Source organism: Corapipo altera, unplaced genomic scaffold, assembly GCF_003945725.1.
Source record: "Corapipo altera isolate COAL_440 unplaced genomic scaffold, ASM394572v1 2b, whole genome shotgun sequence".
Taxonomy (NCBI): Eukaryota; Metazoa; Chordata; class Aves; order Passeriformes; family Pipridae; genus Corapipo; species Corapipo altera.
Window position 1 is genome coordinate 19429419 of NW_020884874.1, and position 12052 is coordinate 19441470.

At 42.6% G+C, this 12052-nt stretch overlaps 1 protein-coding gene across 1 annotated transcript; it reads right to left on the reverse strand.

Annotated features, from left to right (window-relative positions):
* Positions 1–1171: 1171 nt before the first annotated feature.
* Positions 1172–11807, reverse strand: LOC113942866 (pantetheinase-like). The gene is made up of 8 exons (XM_027634016.1): positions 11650–11807; positions 10758–10999; positions 10523–10653; positions 8109–8301; positions 6364–6655; positions 4811–5184; positions 2397–2567; positions 1172–2139 (listed from the first exon to the last, which is right to left on the reverse strand). The coding sequence occupies exons 2-8, from the start codon at positions 10968–10970 to the stop codon at positions 2011–2013; spliced, it is 1503 nt and encodes a 500-aa protein (XP_027489817.1). The 5' UTR covers positions 10971–10999; positions 11650–11807; the 3' UTR covers positions 1172–2010.
* Positions 11808–12052: the final 245 nt, after the last annotated feature.

The following is a 12052-nucleotide window of genomic DNA, read 5'->3' on the forward strand; positions in this document are numbered from 1 at the left end:
AAATCTTGGCAGAGACAAGCATGGACACATTCCTACCCCAACCTGGCAGTGAGAGGTGCTGGCGTGGTTGCAGGAGGCAGGTGGCCAGGCCCCAGCATGGGCACTACCTGTGCCACCCCAGCTCAGCACAGCACCAGCTCAGAGTTTCAGGGTCTTTGGGGGCTGCTGCACATCTCAGGGTGGTACCAGGCAGGCTGATTGTCTGAGCAAACCCATTAGCACACCCACCACTCAATATCTGAGCTCTGAAGATCTCTGGTGCCCAAAGGTCTCTGTTTGAAGAGCATCATGAATAGGAGCCACAATTTCTAAATTTTGCCTATTGCAACCTGCTTTCTTATGCCTACAGATCACTCCAGAAGAAATCTTAAAGCTAAAGATGCATGTGCACAAAAATCACTTGTATTTGGTTACCCAAGTTTCTTACCTTCTTTGGTTCTGACTCAGGTGTCAGGTACCAAAATGGTTTTTGGCTGCACTGCCCTCGAAGAAGTGTTTATTGCTATCTGTGGCTACGCACAGCCTTGTCTTTATACAGAGTAAGTTGGTATGTGGGTAATGGGTGGACTTGTATAAGATTACTTTCTGTATGCTTGACTCATTTTACACAATAACACATTTCACAATAAGTGTTATGCAATCTTTGTAGCAAAAAGAATTTAGTGCCATGATGGCTTATGCCAGTCTTGTACAGGAAAATACTCAACATACAAATATACCTTAACCAAAAAACAATGGCCTGGAACCAAATCCTGGATTCAAGATACTCACCAGATTCAGGGCTAAGCTATATACTACAAGTGCATGCATTCCCTTATCCAGAGAGACTGGCAAGAGCAGTGAGCAAATCTGAAGAAGCTGCCTCTCAGTTCTGAGAGTGGCCACACAACTCCTGCTAAGATGAGACTTTCCTGGGTGCTTTCCTTAAATCCGGATCCTTTCCCTGGGAGAAAGTTGTGGTATCACCCACTAGGTTCCCAGGGCACAAGTACAGTATCTGCACTGAATTTGTACCCACAGGAAGAGGACCACACTGGATAATCCCTTGCTGGACCACGATCAGTCTGTGGTCAGACAGTAATTGACTCCAACAGTGAATTAGGTTTTAAGACAGTGTGGCTCTAGCAGCAATGATGCTGAGCTTTCATGAGTCAGAGGACATTGTCTGGGGTTTTTGATAAACATGTCATTATGTTTATTAGACATGAGACTATGTTATGTCACATGTGACTATTTATTTACATTTGAAAACAAAAAAGGTCATATGGCACACAGCAGTGGTAATCAATGCTGGAGTTTGGAAAGTATTTGCACTCCCAGTGTCTCACCAGCTCCATAACAGAAATACATGGGATTGAGGACCTTGAGAGCATCATGGTGAGGCAAGTAATGGTGCCAGTGTGGAGAAAAGGAAGGAGAAATAAGATTAATAGAGGTCTCTGACCACTCTTAAGGACACAGCCACAAATCATGCACATGTTTATAAACTCATGTGCTGAAAGAAGGTCACTAGGGTCCAGCAGCAGCAACAAAAACACAGGTCACTGGGGGAGATGAGGAACCAAAGACGTGAACAGTGTCTTCTCACCAGGAGTAGTTGGTCTGAAGTAGAACTCTAAATCCTCTAATCCCTAGAGCAAATTCATCTACAGGGCAGCACTACTCAGTATTAACAGGAAGGAGCAAAGGACAAGGCTTATTTCAAATATGTTGGTGTTATACGACTAGAAAGATATAGAGAAGATGTGAGCGAGGAGCTGCTATGTGATACTTGTTCACTCGTTGCAAACAGTTCCATCACTGAATAGCATCCAGTGCAGACAGGAGGTGTTGTCAAGCTGTTTTTCAGAACTGATAAGCAGAATAACTTGAGGTTTCAATTCCAAGTTTTGGTTCAACGGAGATTTCCAAGAAATGATGATTCATGTCGTGTTCTGACCAAGAAGTGGTGGCAGGTTTTGTTGTAGTAGAGGACGCTGTATCTCATTTGGAAACAGTGTTCAGCTTCAATCACAGAAAGGCTGCTGGCTGTGGGTCTTGTTTCAGATGATCATTTTCATACCACCGTCCAAAAAGCGTCACTGTAACGACTGGTTTTGTCGGTTTTGTCTTATTTATCAAGCGCCCATCATTCAGTACCTGATTGAAAAAGGTAAGAGAAGAATGTGATTAGAGAAGTACCTATATGAACACACTAAGAGCTCAGAAAAATGTGACAAACAGGAAGAAGGAACATCAGACCCTATCTCTTACTGAAACTAGTGATTTCATTAAAAGGTATTTAATAGATCAATTATTCACTATGAGCAAGTTCACTTTGGCTGCTTTGACACAGTTAATTCCATGACTATCCTGCAGAGGACCTGGCATGACACAGCTCCAGGATACTCCATTACCTTGAACTCCCCAGGGGCCAGTTGCACTCCACTGTACAACACTTCTGGAAAGACATAGTTGGTGCCAAATGTACCGCTGAGGGAGAACATCTCAAACTCGGTCTGAGCTGTCTCCACTGGCTGCCCACACGTGTCCAGGTCTGTGCTCTTGCACTTGAGCAGTGTGCATATCTACAGGGAAGAGAAGACAACAACGTATTTAGCAAGACAGAAACACTCTGATAGGAAAGCCTTGTGTCATCAAAGCTGGTATGTGTCAGAGCAGATGAGAGTCACAGGATCTTTTTCATAATCTTTAGGCAACTCCTTCTTAGTTGTACCTTATTTTTCACCCCTTGATCTGACTGGCAGTATTCCAGACCTGCGTTGCCTTAGTAGTTACAAATAGACTGCCTCTGATGTAAGTGCTGCCAGAGCACCTTATTTCACCTTTGAAGCTCAATCTTGTCACTTCCACTAATTCTTCCTATTGCCAGTTCTCTTATTTGAAGGTTCCTTTCCCATGTGTAAGATAAGTTTGTGAATGGAAATCTTAGGCAAATGAAACAGAGTCCTTCTCATGGGTACATTGTGCAAGTATACACCCAGGTCTGCCTACTAGTATTTGCACATGTTGGTAATGACACCTCATTAGATGGCCTGGTAGTCCATGGGAAACCTGAATTTGATATTCCCTATCCAAATCCTGGTGAATACAGGCCAAGGTGATGAAGTTAGCATCTTTTGTTAGAATTTAGTGTTAGCAATTGTAGCACATAGAGGAAAGTAGGAATCAGTGTTTCCCTATTGTCCTTAATTATCCAGCTGATGAATATTTATGGTCTTCAAGAGGAAATATGAAACAGAGTGCTAGCACTCCTATTATTCAGCAGTGATTTGAAGGATGTTGGCTGGTTTTGCTCATAATCATGGAGTTTTTCTATTTTGTCAGATATTGGGGAACAGAAGCATACTTGCAAAAATCAGAAGTATTATTCTTCAATGAAAAATTTTTTGTTGAAATGCAAATAAGCAGAGAAATAAAGAATATGTTCTGAAGAAATGAAAAAATACTGAGGGAAAAAGGAAGAGTAGAAATTCTTGTCTTCTCTAGAACTTTCAGTACTCGTAGAGACTACCTGGCAGCTTCTACAACCACTAAAATAAATTTTACAACCAAGCTCACCAAGAACTGAATTTGTTCAAGCTACCTTCATAAATGCATTAGATGAGCTGTTTTCTGTTTAAGACCTTCCCTCATATCCTGGAGTCTGTACCAGCTGGTATGCAGAGGCTGTGTTGACAGACAGAAGTAACTAAAAAAAAAAGTATAGTCTGGTGGCACAATAACTTAATTATGAAGGCAAAGAATATTTTCAGATATGGCTTTAAGCAAATTCAACCAGGATGTAACTCACTGTCTTCCCAAACATTTGATTAAAAGAGAGGAAGACAGGATATTTCCAGTAAAAGTCATATGCCATTTCAGTAAACTTCATTGTTATGATGTGGGTAATGAAAAAAAATTAACATCTCTGTGACTTTAAACTGTCTCATAAAGATAGCTATAACCAACTGATTTTTAATAGCAACTCTCTGAGGAAGATACAGTGAGGCCCCATCTGGAGTACTGTGTCCAGTTCTGGGCTCCTCAGTTCAAGAAAGACAAGGGGATACTGGAGAGGGTCCAGGGGAGGGTCAAAAAGATGATTAGGGGTCTGGAGCATCTCTTTTATGAGGAGAAACTGCAGGAGCTGGGTCTGTTTAGTCTAGAAAAGACTGAGAGGGGATTTTATCAATGCATATAATATCTCAAAGTGCCAAGAGGATGGTCCCAGACTTTCTTCAGTGGTGCTCAGTGACAGGATGAGGAGCAATGGCTATAAACTAAAACACAAGAAAGTTCACCTCAACATGAGGAAGAAATTCTTTACATTCAGGGTGCCAGAGCACTGGAACAGGCTGCCCAGGATATTCGTGGATTCTCCCTCTCTGGAGACATTCAAAACCCACCCAGATGCATTCCCGTATAACCTGCTCTAGGTGACCCTGCCTTGGCAGGGTGTTGGACTATATGATCTCCAGAGATCTCCATTCAATCCTAACTATTCTGTGATTCTGTGACGCATAGGAGATTCAGAATAATTACTGCAGATAGTCACAGAAGAGGACCTAAATTTAGCCAATATTGCACACCCAAAAAAATAGTGAGTACACTCTGGGAATTTAAAAGAAGCTTAGACACCTCTCCCCTGCCTTTGTTGGTTTTAAAGCTAAGTAGGCTTGGGTGTTTTAGTAACTCCTTTCCATTGCTAACAAAACCAACACCAAGACTCCAACATACAAGAGAATCATTGTCTTTTTCCACCACGGAGCCAAATGTTTCTCCCTGTAAAAAAGCTTCCTAAAGCAAGTAACCCCCTCCAAAGAATTACCTGCAGATAGTACTGTCCTTCAACAACATGAAGCCCATCAAAAGCACCCAGTACGTAAACTTCATCATCTCGTTTCCCTGCCATCTTGTAGCTCAAGTGACAGCAGAGATCTTTTTGGCAGACAGTGAGATTTCCCCCAGGTTTAGTGAGCTCAGTGAAAGTGAACTGGTCATGAAAGATGATTCCTGTGAAATCATGGTTATCTTGAGACAGTCTTTTGACACTCAAAGCATATGAGCTCCAGCTGACAGCAGGTGGGGAGGCAGGAGAAAGACAAGGGTGTGCATCTAGTTCGGCAATGAGGAGGTGACCATCTTCAGTTTTCATATTGTAGGTGTATGTCCTGGCTCCGTCTGGTGCATAAATACCACTCCCTGAGGAGAGTATAACAGTCAGTTCAAGAATTAAAAAAATCATATTGTCCTTTTAAGTGTCCCTATTGCTAGCTCATCAACTATTCCATAAAGATTACAGAAATTTTAGTCTCACTAAAGGTGACCATTAACAACTCAGTACAAAGAGCTCGTGCTTTGGCAAAGAATATCATTTATTCCCCTGGATGAGGTCTGCTCAGTGTAGCCAAAGGCAGAGGATGTTATTTCTGTTCTGTTCTGATTCTATTTATAGCCTCCTCAGTTCTCTTTTCTCCTGTATGCAATTAGTCACTTCGTAATTCCTTTATTCTCATCTGATTGAAGTGAAAGGACCACCTATGACTGAGACAATCCAAAACACAACATAGTCAAGTATCACAGGCCGGTCCTGGTGAAAACATAAGGAGGGAGCAGTTGTCCAGCCCTCTTTAAACTGGCTGAGAACTCCTCCCAGTGTGGGGAATTCACATCTGACCAGTACCAAGCAACCGAGGGAAATCAAAGTAGATCTGTCATACCCATCACTGCCGAAGAGCCGCATAAAACGGACAACAAGCAGAAGCCTCTCAGGCATCTCAAATGAGAAGCCCAAAGATAATACTGTGGTTTCACAGCTCAGTGAGGATACTGGTCTAACTGAAATATACTATCCTATAAACTAAGCTCTAAAAAATCAGTCCTACATTGTAAAGTGAAAATGTAGACTTCTTAGCAGTGTTACTGCAACAGGTCTGAAAGCTTGTTTTTAAAGCTTTTCCATAACCATGTTAAATACGGCTACAAGTAAGTCTTTAATTTGGCCAGAATAAATGTAGCCATGTACAGGATTTACAAGTATATTTACAGTTTGGCATTCAATCATAGACTTAGAAGTGGAGAGGAAAAGAGCCTAAGTGGCAAAATTTCTATTCAGGTATAAGGAACAGTAAGTAGTAAGTAACTTACTAATTGCTTAGAGACATTAGAGAAACATAGGAAAATCCTAAGAAGCTAGGGCAAAGAAAACACTACAAGTTTTGCTGTGTCTTGTATGGCAACAGTAGGGATGGAATCTATCAGGTTTAAAATTTGGTGACTAGACTTCCAGATAAACACATTATATTCCTCTGCAAAATCACCTTGTAGAACAAGACATATAGATTCACGGTTATAAAGATTTTTCGGACAGAGTGAAATTACCTGTCATTGCCAAGCTGGTTCTGTGAGTATTGGCAGCTAACATGTTGACACGCATACCCATAGCCCAGGCAGAGTGAAACTCAACTGCAGTCAGAAATGGCAGGACATTCATCCAAGCCGTCGGGAAGAGTACAGTGTCCACCTGCATCTTGCTCACCAGGACCACTGCAGGCTCATGGAAAAGGATGTCAAAGCAAGTGAAAATGCCGAACTTCCCAAAGGGAGTCTCAAAGGTGACAGCTTCCGGCTCTTTTGGGTAATTAAACTGAGTTTCTATTGTAAAAAGATTATACTGTAGGGGAAGGAAAAAACAGAAATCATTTAGAGGCACTTACTGTGAGATCCTGGAGTCATTCCCTAAAACGTTCAGAAAGACTTGTGAAAATTTTTGACCTGTGTTGGAACCCCTCACATGCAGGAAGTCAGGCTAAAATTGTATGATGATAGTACCCAAAAGACGGATATGGGGAGACACATATTGCCCTGGCATCTAGCTAGGAAAGCAGCTGGCTGTCTTCAGGTCTGCTGCTGTCATCATAAAAATAATCTCTCCACTCTCCCTACCTGGTTTATACTTCTGGTGACCAAAATTGCCACAGAAGAATAATAATAATTTAAGAGGACCAGGGAGGTTCTGGTGCCAAGAGACAGAATTGGTGACCTTGGTGTGGAGATGCCCAGAAGTACTGTAAGTACACAACACCAGCATAAAGCATGAGACAGTACTGGAAGACTGTAGAACAGAGAAGAAAACGAAGGATGGGCTGATGGGGGAAAGGCAGATGATCTCAGCAAACAGAAAAATCCAAGTTTACAAACATTCTTGGTTTCCAACATTTTCCTTTTTCCTTCACATACATGTTTTTTAACAACTCTTTACTACTGTCCAAGTGGTCTGGACAATAAACATGGACACCAAGCCAGAAAAGTGGTCCAAATTTACTGAACTTATAATTCAGCACCTGGGTCATGCTAGGTTGGAATGAGGGGGGGACCAGACTCGCATTATCAGTGTTCCCTTCACCCAGTTTGCTCACAAATAAATATCTTGGCATCATCTCTGAACAATAAGGTGAAACACTGGGCCCAAAGTGCATTAAATAAACAACTGACTTCACTCTAGCCACATTGGCATGATATCTGGCACACAATTCCGAAACAACTTTGATGAACTTGCAGGAAAGAACATAATACTGAAAGAACTTTCATTGGGTGCAAATGTTTCAAAGCCCTTATCTCTTTTAACACCCATTTTAGGTCCATGGTTTTGTCCAAATAATTCCCATTGTACAAAAACAGTGCTGAAACAGCATCAGAAAAAAATTTATAGGAAGGGGCCTGTCTTTCTCAAATCAGAGTACTCATCTATAATGAGATACAGATGAATGTTTTCAAATCCTGGAACATGAAGGGGTAGTCTGGTAAAAACCTGGCACTGAAAACTGAAGCTGCTTAAGCAGCAGGATTTCCAGTAGTAGGAATTTAATGATCTGCGGAAGTCAACCAAAATCATATGCCACTAAATTGCACCAGAGCAATCATTTTTCATACCAGTCTGTTTTGAGAAACATGACAGGAAATGCAAATTTGGCATCAATACTTCATAGCAAGAGAGATATTCTTTTAAATTATAAACAGAAGCAGAACTCTGACATGGGACAATGACTGGCATCTAATTCTCTTTCCAAATGAGACATTTTGGAAGTAGTGGAAAATTAGTTCCTGCCTTTCCAAGGCCACTTTACCTTGTGGTAACGAGCCACCAGTTTCCCCTCTGGATCAAAGACGACATCCGTATTGTACTGGTAGCGACCGTCACTGGGGCAGCCGGGATCACTGGAGTTACATGGTTTCTTGTCGCCAATGTTTGCAACCACATAGATGGAGTTATTCCTGGCCATGCAGCTGAGTCGTTCCTGCACTGGTGCTGGACCAAATCTAATGTATTTTAGGGAAGGAAAAAAAAACATTAACAAAACCTGTGCTATCAGTTATGTCTATCACTGGAGTGCTTGAGGGTACACCAGCTGCACCTTCAACCCTGTAGCCATGGCAAGGCAGGCAGATACACAGAGTTGCTGCAGTGCTGCCTCAGATTGCCTCCTGCACCTTGGGGTAGGTCCTGGACCCTTCCCATTGGCGTACACAGGGACATGTCTGCCAGTCACCTTCAGCACCTGGAATGTGCTCTGCAGTAAGCAGATAATTTTCGGGTTGGGAAAGGCTAGAAGAGGACTCTTTTCCAGAGGAAGACACTAACTTGATGTCACACTGGAAAATATTTTAGCATCTGGCATAGTGACACCTGAGGACCATAGCTCTGGGCCCTTAGCATACTAAGAGAGTTGAGCTGTGGAATAGTGCAAAGGAAAGGGTCAAGGCAATTCACCTCCTCCCATGGGCAGGAGCACTTAGACCTCTAGCCATGGCATGAAGAGCAGTGGGTTATTAATTTAAAGATGTGACAGGCCATGTGCCAGAAGCTGGTACCACATCTGAAGCACTCATACTAGGCCATAAAGAGAGCAGCCATCCCCCTCTGCAATGTGGCAATGCATATGGCTTTGCAAGGTGTGCACGGGCCACACAAGGAGGACCATCATGCAAGATACACATATAGCAGCAAGGAATGAGGTATGCCAGACGGTGATGGCAGGTGTTATATCACCAAAAGCTGCTAATGAAACCCCTGATTTAGAACAGTGAGATCACCTCTGCAAAAACTGTGTGAAGAACTGGAATAAAGACTTGCTTAGACACACTGCCACCCCACACTCCACAAAGACATTAAGCTTTTGGAAAGCGTCTAAAGGAGGAAAACAGTGATGGTAAAGGGCCTTGAGGGGAAGCTGTATGAGGAGTGGCTGAGCTCACTTGACTTGTTCAGCCAGGAGGAGACTGAGCGGAAACCTCATCGCAGTCTACAACGTCCTCATGAGGGGAAGAGGAGGGGCAGACACAGATCTCTTCTCTCTGGTGACCAGTGAGAGAACACAAGGGAATGGTCTGCAGTTGTGTCAGAGGAGGTTTAGGTTGGATATTAGAAAAAGGTTCTTCACGGAGAGGGTGATTGGGTGGTGAAACAGGCTCTCCAGGGAAGTGATCACAGCACCAAGCCTGACAGAGTTCAAGAAGCATTTGGACAATACTCTTGGGCACACAGTGTGTCTCTTGGGGATGGTCCTGCGCAGGGCCAGGAATTGAAATTGATGATCTTTGTGGGTCCCTTCCAACTTGGCATTTTCTGTGATTCTGTGATTCACTGAAAGGCTGTATATTTTAGTTACTTATATCGCAGTAAAAAGTTGCACATCCTGCACTGTTCCCCATTATGACACTTCTCAGAACCATTGAAGAATTATATCCTTACAGATGTAACAACAAGCTCCTCCTCATCAAGAAGGTACAGAAAACTGTGGTGAAGAAGGCAGACCATGGTTGTAGTTCCACAGCTGAGCACTTCAGTGTAAGCGGTAAGACTCTGAAGTCCAGCACTCAACTACAGGTTAGTTTGTCACTGCTGGAATATGCTGCTTGAATGACAGATCATGTTCTACATCACAGAGACTCTAGCAATTCAGACTTTATCTTACCTTAATTGTGGAAAACTACGATTAGAAGTTTCTGGGTTTGTATCACTCTGAGGTTTGAACTTTGACTACTGATCTCATCACCTCTATTATTAGCTGCTCAGAAACTAGTTCTTAGCTATCCAGAAAAATGGTGTGTGTGCATTTTTTGAACATGGTATTTGTAAAAGACAAACAAAAAATGAAGAAAACCCAGTGTTAATAACTTACAGTCAGTTCTATTCAAAATAATGTGAAAAAATTGAAAGTAGAATGAGAAGCAGCATATTCTGGCATCAAAGCTTTTCCAAAAAGAAGACATTTCCTCTACTTTTCATAACTCAAATTCTGTATGTTGTTTGAATTTCTCCTTGAAATGCCTAATTAAAAAAAAAAAAAGTTTTTAATGTTTCCCTCACCAATTAGTCATTGACACGCTATATATTTTATCATGTAACTTACCTTCAAACTCAAGTTTAATTGAAACTTATGTCAAAAACATTAGCAGTTCCTATGCATTTAGTGGGAGCTGCTCATGACTCCATGAGATACTAGTTTGAAACCACATAAATCACTGCAGAAGGAATCACCTTGAGGGGTCAGTGCAGGGAATCCAGTTCACCACTGGAGCAGGAATATCCTCCAGGTACGGGTAGATGGATTCTCTCGTGAATTGCCAGCCATAGATGCCATCTTCAGGAGTCACAATGATGTGGGCACCCTGTCACAACAAGCTCTGTTAAAAGCTCACCCATCAACATATAACCAGGGGGGTCAGGCAGAGCAGAAAACACTAATTAACAACCCTCATGATACAACTAGTACCTGCTGGGCAGCTTCCTTTATGGCCCCTTCCAAGACATCCATGTTTTTGTTCATCAGGGCCAAAGCATCATCGGGAGAAACAGGCTTGTCAGTGGGATCTGGCAGGATGACCGCGTGCTCGTAGACGGCTGCAATGAAGGTGTCGGAGGCAAGGGCCTGAAGGACTGCGAGTGCGAATACCCCAGCATGCAGGAGAGGCTGGGAAGGGAGCATGGCTGGTGCCTTGCAGCTCCCAGAGTACTCTGACTCATGGAAAACAGTGCAAAAGGAACATGCATAGAAAAGAAAAGAGGGACAAAGTTCAACTTTGAAAGAGGGAGTAACTGCTGGTCTGTTAAAACATTATCTTGGAACCAAGCGTGACATACAGGAAGGTATAACAGCACACACTAAGGATGTTGCAACTGAACATAACTAAAATACTGGACAATGCCAAGACTAATTGTGCCAATAAAAAAGTAAGTCATTAAAAACATGTCTAGAACTAACAGTCCAATTTTTTTTGTATACTTTTCTCTGTCACTGATTCAGTAGACTTCTGCTATCTCTGTTGGCTCACTCTTCACCCCAGTGAAAGGTGGATGTGTCACTCTGCCGGGACAAGGGGGTTTCCGTAGTAAAGTGGGGCGGAGGCATCCCTGTTTGCCTCCATCTGCAGACTGCCTGCAGGGCTGGGAGCTCACCCAGGAACAAGGAACTAACACAAGTTAACAAACAAACACACTGAATAAACTTAACAAAACTGCAGTAGTCCAAGCTATATGTTGCTGTGACAACGTAAGGGGAAACTTATCTAGAAGTCTGTCTGCTTTCCACACCTCTATCCTCTCAATCCACTCTTCCTGTACCGTACCCGCCCCCATCTCTGCTCCTGCTTGATGATGACGGTTACCTGAGAACTTCTGTGAAACAGGAGGCAATTTGGTGCTAAATCGGCTTAGATATAGAGGGAGTCTGTCTTCAGACTGGTCCTGCTTCTTTTCTTGTGCTAAGACAGAGTGTGTGGAAGACTACTGTGCATTCGAAGGGTTAATCTTGCTGTGGAGAAGCCTGTGTGAAACGTCACACCTGCAACCATGCAATCACTACACAGCAGTGAGTACATGTGGGCAGGATGAGGAAATCAGAAGCAGTTTATTTTTAGCAACAGCACATAGTCATTTTACTTAGCTGTAACAGGACACCATATCCTAGGGCACAGATATAAACTTAAAGATACAGTACTTGCCTTCCACAAATAAGTAGAGTTACATTATTTCTACTATATGAATTGTAGAGGATTCTAATTTGATACT

Bases quoted from the DNA above. Each gene is read 5' to 3' on its own strand.
- LOC113942866 (XM_027634016.1), bottom strand. From the start codon at position 10,970: ATGCTCCCTTCCCAGCCTCTCCTGCATGCTGGGGTATTCGCACTCGCA. The intron at 5,185-6,363 runs GTAATTTCACTC...TACTCTCCTCAG, and splicing joins AACCAGCTTGGCAATGACAG to GGAGTGGTATTTATGCACCA. The intron at 2,568-4,810 runs GTAATTCTTTGG...TCTTCCCTGTAG, and splicing joins AAGGACAGTACTATCTGCAG to ATATGCACACTGCTCAAGTG.